At 41.0% G+C, this 14,305-nt stretch overlaps 5 protein-coding genes across 6 annotated transcripts; 3 read left to right on the top strand and 2 right to left on the bottom strand.

Moving 5' to 3' along the window:
• Nucleotides 1–267: 267 nt before the first annotated feature.
• On the bottom strand, nucleotides 268–2,238 carry LOC140779236 (large ribosomal subunit protein P2B-like). 2 transcript variants are annotated; one of them, XM_073124237.1, is made up of 4 exons: nucleotides 2,100–2,238; nucleotides 1,680–1,768; nucleotides 818–1,047; nucleotides 268–496 (listed from the first exon to the last, which is right to left on the bottom strand). In XM_073124237.1, exons 2-4 carry the CDS (start codon nucleotides 1,765–1,767, stop codon nucleotides 470–472), a joined length of 345 nt encoding a protein of 114 aa, XP_072980338.1. In that variant the 5' UTR covers nucleotide 1,768; nucleotides 2,100–2,238; the 3' UTR covers nucleotides 268–469. The 2 variants fall into 2 exon arrangements, with proteins under 2 accessions (XP_072980338.1, XP_072980347.1); XM_073124246.1 differs by lacking the exon at nucleotides 2,100–2,238 and adding an exon at nucleotides 1,975–2,090.
• A 101-nt stretch (nucleotides 2,239–2,339) lies between these two features.
• On the top strand, nucleotides 2,340–4,575 carry LOC140758189 (protein BUD31 homolog 2-like). Its single transcript, XM_073094276.1, has 4 exons — nucleotides 2,340–2,450; nucleotides 2,991–3,132; nucleotides 3,229–3,416; nucleotides 4,210–4,575. Exons 2-4 carry the CDS (start codon nucleotides 3,039–3,041, stop codon nucleotides 4,363–4,365), a joined length of 438 nt encoding a protein of 145 aa, XP_072950377.1. The 5' UTR covers nucleotides 2,340–2,450; nucleotides 2,991–3,038; the 3' UTR covers nucleotides 4,366–4,575.
• Nucleotides 4,576–5,185: 610 nt separating this feature from the next.
• On the bottom strand, nucleotides 5,186–7,430 carry LOC140758463 (copper transport protein ATX1-like). The gene is made up of 3 exons (XM_073094643.1): nucleotides 7,270–7,430; nucleotides 6,072–6,147; nucleotides 5,186–5,746 (listed from the first exon to the last, which is right to left on the bottom strand). Exons 1-3 carry the CDS (start codon nucleotides 7,276–7,278, stop codon nucleotides 5,385–5,387), a joined length of 447 nt encoding a protein of 148 aa, XP_072950744.1. The 5' UTR covers nucleotides 7,279–7,430; the 3' UTR covers nucleotides 5,186–5,384.
• Nucleotides 7,431–9,026: 1,596 nt separating this feature from the next.
• LOC140758324 (uncharacterized) lies at nucleotides 9,027–10,432 on the top strand. The gene is made up of 2 exons (XM_073094436.1): nucleotides 9,027–9,282; nucleotides 9,490–10,432. Exons 1-2 carry the CDS (start codon nucleotides 9,051–9,053, stop codon nucleotides 10,254–10,256), a joined length of 999 nt encoding a protein of 332 aa, XP_072950537.1. The 5' UTR covers nucleotides 9,027–9,050; the 3' UTR covers nucleotides 10,257–10,432.
• A 1,845-nt stretch (nucleotides 10,433–12,277) lies between these two features.
• On the top strand, nucleotides 12,278–13,667 carry LOC140758332 (uncharacterized). Its single transcript, XM_073094445.1, has 2 exons — nucleotides 12,278–12,551; nucleotides 12,820–13,667. The coding sequence occupies exons 1-2, from the start codon at nucleotides 12,314–12,316 to the stop codon at nucleotides 13,584–13,586; spliced, it is 1,005 nt and encodes a 334-aa protein (XP_072950546.1). The 5' UTR covers nucleotides 12,278–12,313; the 3' UTR covers nucleotides 13,587–13,667.
• Nucleotides 13,668–14,305: the final 638 nt, after the last annotated feature.

Raw genomic sequence — 14,305 nt, 5'->3', positions numbered from 1 at the left:
ATTTTGCACTACATCTATAGAGGACAATCCTTCTCAAAATAGAATAATTTGCACAGGTTACAAATGTTGAGTGAGGCCTGTCAGATTTAGCAAACTTGCACTACTCCACAAGCAAAAGCTTGATTCTTGTCATACAAAGCCAGTTTCATAAGAAAACAATAGCCTGTAATTTTGATGATAAAGTTAATTAAATTAAGATTCAACCACACGAAAATGCCGCATTAAAACAAGTAAGAAACTAATAATCATATCCATAGGTCATCAAACTAGCTCATAAAAGCAAATTCTCATTCCAAAACAAACTAACAATATGAACCTCCTTGTGACTCACTGCAATACAAAAGAGTTACAGGCCTGGTGCCTCATTTAGACAAGGAAAAAAAAGGGGGGATAAGCTAAACTGAAGCTCTATGATAGAAATTTTAGCATATTGCATGTCGCCCTGGATGCTGGCAATAGTTCCAACTACTCAGTCGAACAAACTGAAGCCCATATCCTGCATCAAGTTGATCAAATTTATCAGCAATACATCTTATCTGACATTTCATTAATTCAGAGTTTCAAACATGACTGTGCAAACAGGTAAATGCTAGATTAGTCAACAAAAAAAAAAGCCTGGGATAGTGTGAAAGAATTTGTTGCACTAAAAATCCAGTTTAGAGGAGGCAAGAATCTGATCCTGGTCTTTCAAGGAGCATATGAGGGATAAGTGGGTATAATTGCCAAAAAAACACAAGTTTCAAACTAGAATATGATATTCTACAAACAAATAATCCATAAACAAACAGAAGATTGTATCCATAAAAGAGCATCTTACATCATCAGATTCTTCCTTCTCTTCCACTTTCTCTTCTTTTTTGGCCTCTGCCGCAGGAGCTGCTGCAGCAGCACCACCTCCAGCAGGAGCAGCCACCGCAATGGCAGCACCACCGCCAGAAGGCACTGAAGCAAACTTTTCCCTCCCAGCGGCAATAAGTTCAGTTATGTCTTTACCTTTAACTTCAGCTAGAAGGAACTCAATCCGATCTTCATCAGCTTCAGCTCCAACTGGTTAAAAGAGGAAACACCATTTAATTTTACCAAGAGACATAACATCATAAAAAATAATCCCAAAACTCTCAATTTATTGAAGTTCACACATTTGTCGCATATTAGCAGCATTATCAAGACAATCAGCAACACATTTCTGAGAAAACTAATGAAAAGCTCCAATTTTGTACTTGGTTCGATATTCTGAGAAATATTATACATACTGCTTAAGTAGTTGCTTAACCTGTTAAGGCCAATATTTCTAGCAATTTCTATATACTAAGACAATCGGGAGTGAAGATTGGCTGTTTTCTTGTTGCCCTATATCCTCATATTCGATCATTTTGAATACATGAACTAAATATGAAACACTTCAATGTTCTTGTAAAAGAGATTACAGAGGCCTTATATAACAAACCCATTGGAATCAATTTAGATTGTTTAACAACAAATCTACAACCAAAGTAAACTCCTAGTACATATAGCTGTTTTTTTATTGAAAGGACTAAGCCCAGATTCATTTCAACTTTAAACAGTTAATCCCAAAACGAGAGATTAACAGATAACATGTGTGGTACATATAGCTATTAGAGAAAAAAAAATTATTAACCATAGATGTCACTATAAACGAACAGAGGAAAGATAAGTACCTGATTCTAAAATAGACTTCAGATCCTCGGCAGATGGTGTAGTGTTTCCCCCCAAAACAGCAAGCAGATAAGCAGCAATAATCTTCATCCTAAGCAAATCAAAAACAAATATTGGAAGAAGATATCACGTATAGTTCTCCTATCAGCAAAATAAATATTCTACAGCATAAAGGTATAGCACCACAAACTAAATATTCTCTTAAAGAACATGTGAATCTAATAGTATCGCACGGAAACAAAATTAATAAACTAAGGCATACATATATTACGAATACAAAGGAGCCAAATTACATACTTGTTAAGAAAGAGAAAACAAATCTACAGTGTAAACTTAGCAACAATCGGGATTCCTAGAAAAAGTTAAACACGAGAATTAATGGAGAAAGAGAAGAAGTAGAGAAGAAAAGAGACGGAGATTACTTGAAATAATAAAGATCGCCGCCGCCGAATGTGCAGAAAAATTTAGATGCAGAGGAGGGTATCGACTAGGGTTTGCACACAGGAAGGGAGCCGGTAATGAACTATATATTAGACCCTTCGGGTGCCATCTACACCGTCCGTAGTGGATCAAACGGTCCACATTCGATCACTGCCGCGTTGGAAAAGTTCTTTAAATCAGGACCGCGAGTTCTGCAATCAACGAATGCGATTAATTGTGTTCTCTGATAGACTCTCTGACTCTCTCTCGTTACTCCTTTGTAACGACCCTCTTCTTCTCCGCCGATTCGCATACGAATCCTAAACCTAGCCCGGGAGATCATCCTAGTAGTGGTAATCGCAGACTTCAATCCTAGTAATCTCAGACTTCAATCCTAGTAATCGCATTGAAACCTTGGCCCCATCGATGTTCGCTGTACATCTTAGATCCTCGTGAATCGATGACTTTTAGTGGTTTTTTTCTCAGTTTGTATGCACTATTTCTTTGGAAATATATGGGCTTTGCAGCTCACTAATTCTGATCGCTTCATGCAATTTGAGTTAGAGTTGTTCGAGTTCTTTTGAGATTTTTGAGATTGTTAGTTTGCACTCGATAGTTTTGAAAATGCATAGTGTGGCGATACAATCAGGGTATTACTTTCTCATGGATATATTTTCCTTAATTTTTACTTACCATTGTCACATTCATGTACTCTTTGGTGTTAGAACGCAACCTTTTTTGCCTTTGCCAAATATCCAGCTTTCCTCAGGCAACTATTGTTAGTAGGATTATTGTTTCCTTGCATGAGTACTTATGCATGTAATGAACTATCCTTTTCAAAACGGCTGAATATATATATATATATATATATATATATATTGTTGCATATGCAGATCAATATTAACTCTTTGAAGGCATAAGGTGGAAATAAGTTCTACAATATGCCTAAAATAAAGACGAGCCGCGTGAACTATCCAGAAGGATGGGAGCTTATTGAGCCTACCCTTCGTGATCTAGAAGCAAAGATGAGAGAAGGTTCTTAAATATTTCATACTCATAATTAGTTGTGTAAATAGTTAAATGCTATGCATATAACATGTTCATGCTGATATCCAATTAATCATGGAACAGCCGAAAATGATCCACATGATGGGAAGAGAAAATGTGAAGCACTGTGGCCTATTTTCCAAATTGCTCATCAGAAAAGTCGCTACATATATGACCTTTACCATAGAAGGAAGGAGATATCAAAGGAGTTGTATGAATTCTGCCTCGATCAGGGATATGCAGACCCTAATCTGATTGCCAAATGGAAAAAGGTAGACTTCTACTGCTATATTTAAATCATCCTATAAAGGCTTTGACAACTCACGTGTCTATGATTGCCCTAAGATATCTAAACAGGAAACCTTGATTCAATTCTTTTAACTTATGTTGTGCTTTCAGTTGTTTGGTTAACGAATGTATGTAAATACTGTTGACAGGTAGCAACCAAATATGACACTGAAGAACTATAAATATGTTTACATATGTGTTTATCTTTGTGCCTATAAATATTTAAATGTATATACTTGTAGCATCTAGCATGACCAGATTTCGTCTTACTATTATTTGGGCAAATTTAGAGTACATTATCCCTGTGAAGAGGTACTTTTTTGGTGTCTTAAGCTTTTAGAAACCTTGTATATGGGAAACTCTTTTGTATTAACCATCTAATATTTTCCAGCCTGAGATGAATTTATTCAACCAATGGACGCACGTTCTTCTGATATAATTTGGCATTCATATCAGATCCAAAGGCTTATATTCCAGTTCAGAAAGGCTTGTGAATGGAGTAATGGACACGTAGTTAGTTGCCTTTTTTTGGAACTAAGTTAAGAGGCTCTTCTTATGTCAAGAGGCTTGCAATTGGAAGATTTAAATGACACTAAATCTTCCCCAATTCTCCTATTTCAGTTCTACTGATGTAGTCGCTACGTAATATGGGTGCTTCTATCCTTGTCCTTCTAAATAATTTATCACTTCTTTGTTAACTTCTGTCCTGAAATATCTCTTTTGCTTTTTTCACTTTACATTCTCAAATGATGCTGGTTTTTTCTTGACCATATGCAGCCTGGTTATGAGCGACTTTGCTGCCTTCGCTGTATGCAAACACGAGATCACAACTTTGTCACCACATGTGTCTGTAGGGTTCCTAAACATCTGAGGGAAGAAAAGGTTATAGAATGTGTTCATTGCGGATGCGGGGGGTGTGCCAGTGGTGATTGAGGGTTGTATTCGAGCATATTTGCTCCTATGTATCCGCCTTTCAAGAAACCAGCTACTGGACACAATATGTAATTTTACGCTGTTGCGGAAAAGGGGTAAAAAAAAATATGCCTTCCCATGCCTATTTGGTGTTTGCGTCATGCAAACTGTGTCTTGGCTTCTGGTTTCATTTTCTTTTTTGCTTTTCTTTTTAATCTCAAAACCTGCTGTAGGGAAAATGCTGCCAGGTGCTTAATCCAAAATAGATGAATAAGTAGTTCTTTAATTGTTTGGATTTGGATAGGCTGTGATTTTGTCTTGGTGCCAGTCCCATGAGGCATCTAAGAACAACCATCTAACTGATCAACTTCCTGGTGCAAGTGGAATTCTGACCTACTTTACGTTCTACTTTTAATTGTTAATCGTAAAATGAGTTTCAATATATTTTCATACTTCAGCAACAGATCTACTCTGTCATATTTGGCAATTTCCCTACAGAACTGTAAAGAACTTAGAGCATCCTTCTACCCTTGTAGCTACTAAAAAGAATCATATGCATCTAATTTTGTTTGGAGAATCTGGTTTCTTTCCCCGTACAGTACTCAGTTTAGTGTCAATGAGCGAATTCCCCTATTAAAAGATATAACAAAAACATATTTAAATGACTAATCTTGGCGGCCAGTTGGTTAATACACTCACTTGCAAAGCCAGAACGGTTCAGATTTAGCTACCTCCCTCTAGCAAACAAGATGATCTGAACGTGGATCAGATTTAACTAGTCCCGGATGATCTTTGAAGGGTGTGGTGCAGCATGAATTATGAATCAGTTTTGCCTTGCATCTCATATCAATGACACTGTGACAATTATTTCAGGAGGCTTTAAATAAGAACGTTCTTGACAACTAATTCCTTAATGTGGCCACACACACTGCACTCACACATAAAGTGCTAAATTATTTGCATGAGCATACTGCTGCTGAAAAGGTCAGAGGATTTTCTACATGAAGATGGACATGGTTTTAGAGCCAGCAATGTAGCTATCATGCAGTAGCAGAGGCAGTAGGAGGAAGAACATCGCTGTTTGCAGCAGGAGCTGCATTCTCTGTTGCAGCAGGAGCTGCATTCTCTGTTGCAACAGGAGCTGCATCATCTGTTGGAAGAGGAGCTGCAGTCTCCTTCACTGCAGGAGAGGAATCCTCGGTTGCAGCAGGAGCAACATCCTTGTTTGCAAGAGGTGAATCCAAGGTTGCAGAAGAAGCAGCATCCTTGTTTTCTGGTTCGACCTCCCAAAAGATAGTCTTCTTCCCTGTCTTTGATACAGTCTCTAGAACTGCATCAGGTTTTACATTGCCTTTTACGGTCACCTTCTGCTCCTTCAGGTCCACATCAAAGGACTCAACACCTAAGGAAATGAAAAGAGGCATTATTACAAAGGCACATAATTGAAACCTTAAATGGAACTTTTTTGTTGCCTTAATTTACATTATGTAACCAATTCCCAAACATATGACATGTTGCCAAGCCACAGAGTATCTGTATGGAATCATGATATACAACTTGAATGTCCTACTTACCAAAGAATTCTTCCATACTTGAAATAAGTGATACATAAGTCACAAGAACATATCGGAAAGAATTTTGCAATTCTTGTTGAACTAACTTGTGGGGATAAAACCTGTTTGCTCAAAACAAAAGTTGCAACCGAATATATATTATAAGGAACCAACCTTCCATTTTGGTGAGGGCCCTCTTGACAGCTCCAGCACAACCTTGACAGGACATAGTAACCCTTAGGACAACTGTCTGCAAATATAAACATCAATGACAAGTTTAAGTATCACTGGAATTGTTCTCTAACACAACAAAACCGTCATGCTTTGTTATTGCTTCTAATATGGAAAAACAGAAAGTCAATCAGTACAACCTTTTAATCTTTAAAAGGTGGAGAGGGACCATTATCAAAGGCTGTTCATTGTGACAAAAGGAAATAAGCAGTCTCTTATTCTGACATGATTAGCAATATTCCAGAACAAAACTCAGAAAACCGCAACAAAAATATAGATGCCAATTTTTAAGCAATAAGCTACAAGAAAGATATCAATAGAGAGATGCCAAATGTTGAGCGGGCGTGTTACATGAAATAAAGGTCAAGAGAGGTCCTGTTACATGGAATTCCACTGAAATAAGGTGCCCATCTCAATAAGTGCATGTTAAAAGCTAATAATTTCCTCACTTGCTTTTCTAGTTCAACTATGTGTGGCAAATAATCTCAGTAGACTGAGCTTAAGTATAGCATTTTACTGAAGCCATGAGTCTTGCAATAACAAAATTGCAGTTTTGAGAATATTGTTAGCAGACATTTGAACACTCCTATTCAATAAAAGATACAAAAATATGTATAATTCTAAAACTAGTGCAACAGTGCTACTTGCGACGGAAAAGTTGCAAAATTATTTCCAACTGCATAAAAAACTTTCTGTCATAGGAGCAAAATTAGCTTAGATTAGTTGCTTCCAAAGACAAACAAATTATAAAGAACCATGAAAAGAGATAGTCATGAGATATAAAACAGTACAAAGTAGACATTACTTTATGAAAACTTTTAAATTTGCAATCCCGAATCATTACCCCGGCATATATATATATATATATATATTCCCTTTTTGTTTGCACAACTTAATTATCTACTGCTATTACATTACAGGAGGCAAATTTAATATGAAAACCAACCGATATACCAAAAAGGGGACCAAAAAGATTTCGAAGATTTTGCAGTAGAATCCTGACCCTACCAACAAAATTTCTTTCCCAACTCTACCCGTTAGTCTATAGGCATAATCCTCCGAATCTTAGGAGACATAGGAAGGAGGTACCTCGAAACCCTAAGCATCGAAGTGTAAACCGAGGCGTGCTGTAGAAAATTACCTCGGCCATGGCGTGGGATGGAGCTGCTAGGTATCCGATCGAGATGCCGATCGAGAATTCCGAAGTTTAAATAGAGGGGTTGGGGAGGAGAGGAGAGTGATGGGTAAATAGAAAGATAAAGAAGAACCCTGGAGAGTGGTTATCGTGCGCAAGATTAGGTGTAGTGCGCTGGATTAGGTCCTGTCTGCTCCTTCTCCTTTTGTCGATGATCATACAACGGCCGCTCGATTCATCCTAGCTTATACGATAAGATTCGTGAGGATGGATGGAAGGATGACCCCCCATCGACTTCCTAACCATACCCCATACCCCGTTGCCCGTTGCCCGTTGCCCATTGCCCATTGCTGTTGGTTTCTCGTACTCAAGTACAAACTTTTAGTACTAGTTCGCCAAATCTCCAATATTTGCTTTTACTTAAACGTAAACAAAAAGAAACGACGAATCGTAGTGATTCACACACTTCACTAGTGCTTGTGTGCGTGGATTTTCGACTTTGTTAGCTTTATTATAGTTGATTGCCGTGATAAAAGTATATAATTTAAAAGGAGAGATCTAATCATCGTCCAATTTGGATGCAACTCTTGGACTATATGTATGCATGACTACGCGAGCGCAGAAGACATCCATCTTCGTCACCAAGCATAATCTCCACTCACTGCTAAGGCCTAAAACCAAAAGTGATCAATCCGATAAGAAAATTCCTCCACTTTCTTGGAGTTTATCTTACATAGTGCTTTTTCATTAGAATGATGTATGGATATATATCCGCATTGGTCTAAACTAAATGAAGCTATATACAAGAAAAGGCTAAGGAGTAAGATGCATGCGTACGTTGCCACGCAGATCAATCTCGTCCTCTAATATTAGTTCAGAACGAGTGCTCTCCTTAATCAATCATATCGGCCCAGCTCAAAAAAGATGTACTACCCAAATATTGGCCCAATAGCCCAATAACTTTTGGATGTAGAACGTGGAGATTGGAGACGAGGTAACATAGAACCTTTTTCCTTGTGCATTAATATAAATTATGAGGCTCCACCTATTAGGAAGATCTCCTGTTACTGAAAATAAACAGTACAAGAGTTTAAACCGATCGAAGCTATTTATTAGAGATGGCAATCTACTTAATTAAGACCATTTATGTAACGCTGAGTGTCACTTTTTAATTAATTAAAATGTCACGCCGACGAGCGAAGACTAACTTTGACGAGAAGATAAATCAGGTAACATGCTAACACTTACACCTGGCTATTAGTCGGCAATAAATAAATAAATAAATAAATAAAGCAACCCAAAGCGGATTCTCGTACCGCGGCTCCACATGGTTTAATTTCCTCGTTTCCTAGCTACTAAGTTTTCCGGATCATCCGTCGCCTCGGCATTGAGTACATGATAAAATAGTATTGTTTTTTTTTTTTAATCTTCAATACTTTGAGTACATTCAATGCATGCATCCTTTGCGAGCACATAGCTAAGGATGCATCATATATATATAATAGACACTTTGGTGCAAAAAACGCCGACAACAAACGTAGAGAAGGGAAAGCCAATCAGATGCACGACATGCACGTAAGTTAGCCTTTCAAGCTAGGTAGGGAATGTACCACTCATACTCATGGCTAGGCAAGCCTTATCATATTTTAGTCGCAAGTATGAGCACCTCTTGGTCAACTCATTGGCATAAGCACTCGCCTATAAATAGAGCAGTACATGCACAAACCACATATCAACGATCCAAAAAGCCCACAGGATAAAAGGACAGTATCCATCGATCCATCCAAATGGCGAGGCTAGCATTGGGATTTATCCTGGTGAGCTCCCTCCTCCTCGTGGCCGTGGCAGTGGCTGCGGCTGCGACCCCGAAGCCGGCGAAGCCCCCGAAGCCACCGATGAAAGTCAAGTGCAAAGAGAACAAGAAGTTGTTCCCCTACTGCTCCGGTAAACAAATGTATTGCCCCACGAGGTGCCCTCGGTCGTGTTATGTCGACTGTGCCTCTTGCAAGCCTATTTGCGGTAATTATTAAGCACATCTCTAAGTAAATTACATGTAAAAATAATATATATGTCATGCCGTCTCAGGTAGTTGCACGCGAACAAAGCACATATATATTGCAACAGGATAGAAATTTTTGCTATATAAGAAATCGGCATTAATCTTTAACTGATAGGAAACATTATGTATTATAGCTTAAATTTATATGATGATCTACGTTCGAGCAGTATGCAATTTGCCGGGAGCCTGTGGTGACCCCCGCTTTATCGGCGGCGACGGCAACGCCTTCTACTTCCACGGCCGCAAGGACAAGGATTTCTGCATCCTCTCCGACTCCAACCTCCACATCAACGCCCACTTCATCGGCAAGCGAAGCCCCACCATGACCCGAGACTTCACCTGGATTCAGGCCGTTGCCATCCTCTTCGGCGAGCACCGCCTTTACGTCGGTGTTGAGAAGACCGCTACATGGGACGATGACGTGGATCGTCTCAAGATCACCTTCGACGGCGAGACCGTCAACCTCCCAGAAGGCGACGATGCCGAATGGAAGTCAACTTCCGTGTCGGCGCTATCGATATCTCGAACGAAGGCGGCGAATGGAGTAATAGTGACGCTGGAGGGAAGATTCAAGGTCATTGCCAACGCAGTTCCGATCACGGAGGAGGAATCTAGGGTTCACAACTATGGAATGACATCAGACGATTGCCTCGCCCACTTGGACTTGGCTTTCAGGTTTAACTCACTCACGAGCGACGTGCATGGCGTCGTTGGGCAGACGTATAGACCCGACTACGTCAACAAGTTTGACGTAACAGCTAAAATGCCCGTTATGGGAGGGGAGACCAACTTCTCATCCTCCGCTCTCTTCGCCACCGACTGTGCCGTTGCGCGATTCGGGCATGAAGCAAGTGGCATCGACTTGGTCACTGAACACGCCGACGTCACGTGCTCCAGTGCCTTGGACGGCCCTGGTGTGGTGTGCAAGAAGTAATTGACTACAAATCATTGTGCTCTGTACTAAATAAATACCACTCTCTCTCTCTCTCACACTCTCACTCCCTCGAATGTCCTTTCCCCAAAGGAAAAATAAGTAACAGTGTCGTTCATTTGCAATGTTAAATTTGTAAAATAATAACTACATCATTTGATGGTAGTCTGATGACAACGAATATAGCACCTCACTTTCTGTGTATTCTTGTTGTTAATTTCGAACGTAACCAGTTGTGGATCTGATTAAGTTCATGGATTTTAAGATATTGTAGAATACTTTTGACGGTTGTTTGAACTTAAGACAGACCTCTCATCCACGTCGGCTGGGTTAGATTCCGGCTAGCTAGAGGTACTACGTTCAGTTCTTGTTTAACTATTATGTATGCCACTAACACTTGTTCTCCTGGAATCCATCGTCAAATATGAATAGGGATCATATTCGTCTGTGGCAATTAATTGACGACGATCTCCGGTTTCACGCTTCCCACTCTCCTCGATCCAAAACAGTATCAGGGACCAGCGAATCCATGGTGTCCATCGGAACGGGCTCTTCCCCCACCCCATAACTCCTGCTGCTGTCCATGGACGAGAAGGCTCAGACCAGACTATTTTACAATAGTCTAAGTGCATACAAATATTAATAAGCAAGAAACATATTAAAAGATTAGAAATGGGACCAGCGAATCCATGGTGTCCAACAAACAAGATCCCGTCAGGCCCAACTTGCCCTTGGTTCCGTTAGACTCGAAGGCACTGCTTATTCGTTTCCACGATATATAAAAGGAAAATTTAATATTTATCCTAACATTAGGTAGGTTTAATATCTTTTCCTCTTAATCAACTATTACTTGTTACCGTTTGGTCGAGGAGGCGCTGTAAGGTGGTACAATCATTACACGAGAGAAACAAAAGGATATTATTGTCGTCCTGATCGAGAATACAAAAGGAAAATAAAATGATAAAGACATTTGTAACATTTATTTGAGCTTAGTCAAACTCTTTTTCATTCATACAGCTACCGTGTTTTAGTCGTTGGGGATCAAAAGGGGTGGGGTGCATTGTGCAAGCATGCATGGCTCCCATTAATCCCGTTAGGGCAGCGACGTCATAAAATTATGTTATTGCCTGTGGATTATTTTTCTTAAGCATTCTTCTTTTCTTTTGTTTATTTCTTATGAGTCCATAAGCTATTCATAGATCCATCACCGTATCTTATTGTAGATCTGAAAGTAATCAACACTAAGGCGTGAACTTGGCACCTCGTTCCACTATGAAGGTCAGGAATCGTAAGCCCCGGGCAAAATCGTCCAATATTATTATATTTGTCAAGCATCGAAGGGCGGTTCCTCTATCATAAGTAAAATGTTTGCATTGGCATCTACTCATGTTACGCCGGCCCAGGCTGCTTTTGACTTCAAGAAATCCAGTAGTATGCTAAATTGCTAACACCTAGCAATAGTCGGCAATAAAGAACCTATTAATACTTCCGTAATAAACAATCTCAAAATATTCTCGTACGAAGTCTCCACATGCATGGTTTTCCTCGTTTTCAACCAGTAGGTAGGTTTTCCGGATCACCCGACTTGTCCATCGCATCGCCATCTTCTTATGTATAATATTAATTAAACATACCCCGTGTCCCATGACAATAATTATTCTATTATCTTCAATACTTTAGGTACCTTTAGGGCATCCTTTATTGAGCTGGATTACAAATTCTATAGCTAAGGTCTAAGGTTGCATTTTTGAGCTATGGATTCTTGGCCCACATTATCGTACAAATTAAATTATATAGGATTGCACCTCTTTCGATCCGGAAGGACGTTGACTCTCAGATCGCCGACAACAAACGTAGAGAAGTGAAAGCTAATCGCATGCAGGACGTGCACGTAAGCTACCCATTCAAGGTAGAGAAGGGATATATCGAGTGTATGCTCAAATTGGCACAAGGACTCGCCTATAAATACGAGATTACATGCACAAACCCATATCATCAATCCAAGAAAGGCCATAGGATCAAACTAGACTAGCCTAGCAAGGTAATATCCATCCATTCAAATGGCGAGGCCAGGATTGATACTTTTCCTACTAAGCGCCCTCATCCTTGTGGCCGTAGCAATGGCAGCAAATGCGAACCCAAAGCCGGAGAAACCCAAGCCTGGAAAGCCACCGAAGACTGTCAAGTGTAAAGAGAGCAAGAAGTTGTACCCCTACTGCTTCAATAAACACATGTACTGCCCCACAAGGTGCCCTTATTCGTGCTATGTCGACTGTGACTCCTGCAAGCCCGTATGCGGTAATTGAGCACGTCTCTACGTTGTTACTACGTACACACAATCTATATTATATTATTATGCATGCCTTTACATGCCCTCTCGTGCGATCTCTATTGACTGAAGTTGCATGCGGAAAATGGACGTGTATATGACAACAGAATAGTATACTTCTGCTCTCGATAATGCCATGCCATGCTGTAACACTTCTTGACGGTGAACGTAGTCACAGATAACATTGGATTTATCTACTTAAGTTTGTTCGCTAACATGATACTTTTATTCGAGCAGTCTGCAGTGTGCCGGGAGCCTGTGGTGACCCCCGCTTCATCGGCGGCGATGGCAACGCCTTCTACTTCCACGGCCACAAGGACAAGGACTTCTGCATCGTCTCCGACTCCAACCTCCACATTAACGCTCACTTCATTGGCAAGCGTAGCCCCACTATGACCCGAGATTTCACCTGGATCCAGGCCGTAGCCATCATCTTCGGCGAGCACCGCCTCTATGTCGGTGCTGAAAAGACCGCCATTTGGGACGATGACGTGGATCGTCTCAAGATCACCTTCGACGGCGAGACTGTTAACCTCGAAGAAGGCAACGACGCCGAATGGACGTCGACTTCAGTGCCGGCGCTATCGATTGCTCGAACGAAGGCTGCAAACGGAGTAATCTTAAAACTGGAAGGAAGATTCAAGATCATAGCCAACGCAGTTCCGATCACGGAGGAGGAGTCTAGGGTTCACAACTACGGGATGACGTCAGACGATTGCCTCGCCCACTTGGACTTGGCTTTCAGGTTTAACTCACTCACGAGCGACGTGCATGGGGTAATTGGCCAGACGTATAGACCCGACTACGTAAACAAATTTGACGTGACGGCCAAGATGCCCGTGATGGGTGGGGAGACCAACTTCTCTTCGTCCGATCTCTTCGCCACCGACTGTGCCGTTGCGCGATTCGGACGCGATGCAACTGGCATTGACTTGGTCACCGAGCACGCCGACGTGACGTGCTCCAGTGGCTTAGATGGCCCTGGGGTGGTGTGCAAGAAGTAATAATACCAGGTGATCGTGCTTTGTAGCAAATAAATAGCACTCACTCTGTGAGAGACGATAATGCAGTAATGTCGTTTACTGGGCAATAAATAAATATATAACGAATAAACATGTCATTCTTGTGTGGGTTTGATGATAACTACCCAGTTGTGAGTTTGATTCAAAGTGTTGGAATAAGTCGTTTACGAATTTAAGCTGTAGAATAACTAGCTTTGTTTGTCGATCGCCTGTGCTAGATCTCCACCCTCATTACTTTATCCGCGCCCCTTCATGTGTTACGACTGGAACTTGATTGGATCTAGTGTTCCATCATGTCGACCTTTACAAGTCGACCGACGGGTCGCGCATGCAATTCGCAAGAACAGGGAAGTCTTGCCTGCTGCTCTCCAATGCTACCTTCCACGTCAAATGCCTATTTCATCGGTCACGGCACCCCTCCTATGGGCCGAGACTTCACTCAGCCTACCTTACGTGGGCCCGGAAAAAGGCCGTGACGTGGGACAAAGATGCCGACCGACTCAGGATATCCTTCGATAGTGGGCAAACCTAAATACCGACTCAGGACAATGCCAGATGGCCATGGGTGCCCACATCTATACGTACCTACGTTGTCGACTACGCGAACGAGGTTAACCAATGGATTAGTGGTGGAGTTGGAAGGGAAGATAGCTCTCCCTCGCTCAATGGGGTCCTCTGCAAGTAGGCCTTACTACCATGTC

Source organism: Typha angustifolia, chromosome 3, assembly GCF_048772165.1.
Source record: "Typha angustifolia cultivar Huaian chromosome 3, ASM4877216v1, whole genome shotgun sequence".
Taxonomy (NCBI): Eukaryota; Viridiplantae; Streptophyta; class Magnoliopsida; order Poales; family Typhaceae; genus Typha; species Typha angustifolia.
This window is presented reverse-complemented; position numbering and strand designations above follow the sequence as displayed.

What these genes read in the sequence shown, in the direction of transcription:
- LOC140779236 (XM_073124237.1), bottom strand. Translation starts at nt 1,767, where the DNA reads ATGAAGATTATTGCTGCTTATCTGCTTGCTGTTTTGGGGGGAAACACT. An exon ending in GAAGTCTATTTTAGAATCAG is followed by an intron (nt 1,048 to 1,679) that starts GTACTTATCTTT and finishes TCTTTTAACCAG; the next exon opens with TTGGAGCTGAAGCTGATGAA. An exon ending in AGAAGGAAGAATCTGATGAT is followed by an intron (nt 497 to 817) that starts GTAAGATGCTCT and finishes AACTTGATGCAG; the next exon opens with GATATGGGCTTCAGTTTGTT.
- LOC140758189 (XM_073094276.1), top strand. Translation starts at nt 3,039, where the DNA reads ATGCCTAAAATAAAGACGAGCCGCGTGAACTATCCAGAAGGATGGGAG. An exon ending in AGAAGCAAAGATGAGAGAAG is followed by an intron (nt 3,133 to 3,228) that starts GTTCTTAAATAT and finishes ATCATGGAACAG; the next exon opens with CCGAAAATGATCCACATGAT. An exon ending in TGATTGCCAAATGGAAAAAG is followed by an intron (nt 3,417 to 4,209) that starts GTAGACTTCTAC and finishes GACCATATGCAG; the next exon opens with CCTGGTTATGAGCGACTTTG.
- LOC140758332 (XM_073094445.1), top strand. Translation starts at nt 12,314, where the DNA reads ATGGCGAGGCCAGGATTGATACTTTTCCTACTAAGCGCCCTCATCCTT. An exon ending in CTCCTGCAAGCCCGTATGCG is followed by an intron (nt 12,552 to 12,819) that starts GTAATTGAGCAC and finishes TTATTCGAGCAG; the next exon opens with TCTGCAGTGTGCCGGGAGCC.
- LOC140758463 (XM_073094643.1), bottom strand. An exon ending in GGCCCTCACCAAAATGGAAG is followed by an intron (nt 5,747 to 6,071) that starts GTTGGTTCCTTA and finishes TCATTTCCTTAG; the next exon opens with GTGTTGAGTCCTTTGATGTG.
- LOC140758324 (XM_073094436.1), top strand. Translation starts at nt 9,051, where the DNA reads ATGGCGAGGCTAGCATTGGGATTTATCCTGGTGAGCTCCCTCCTCCTC. An exon ending in CTCTTGCAAGCCTATTTGCG is followed by an intron (nt 9,283 to 9,489) that starts GTAATTATTAAG and finishes ACGTTCGAGCAG; the next exon opens with TATGCAATTTGCCGGGAGCC.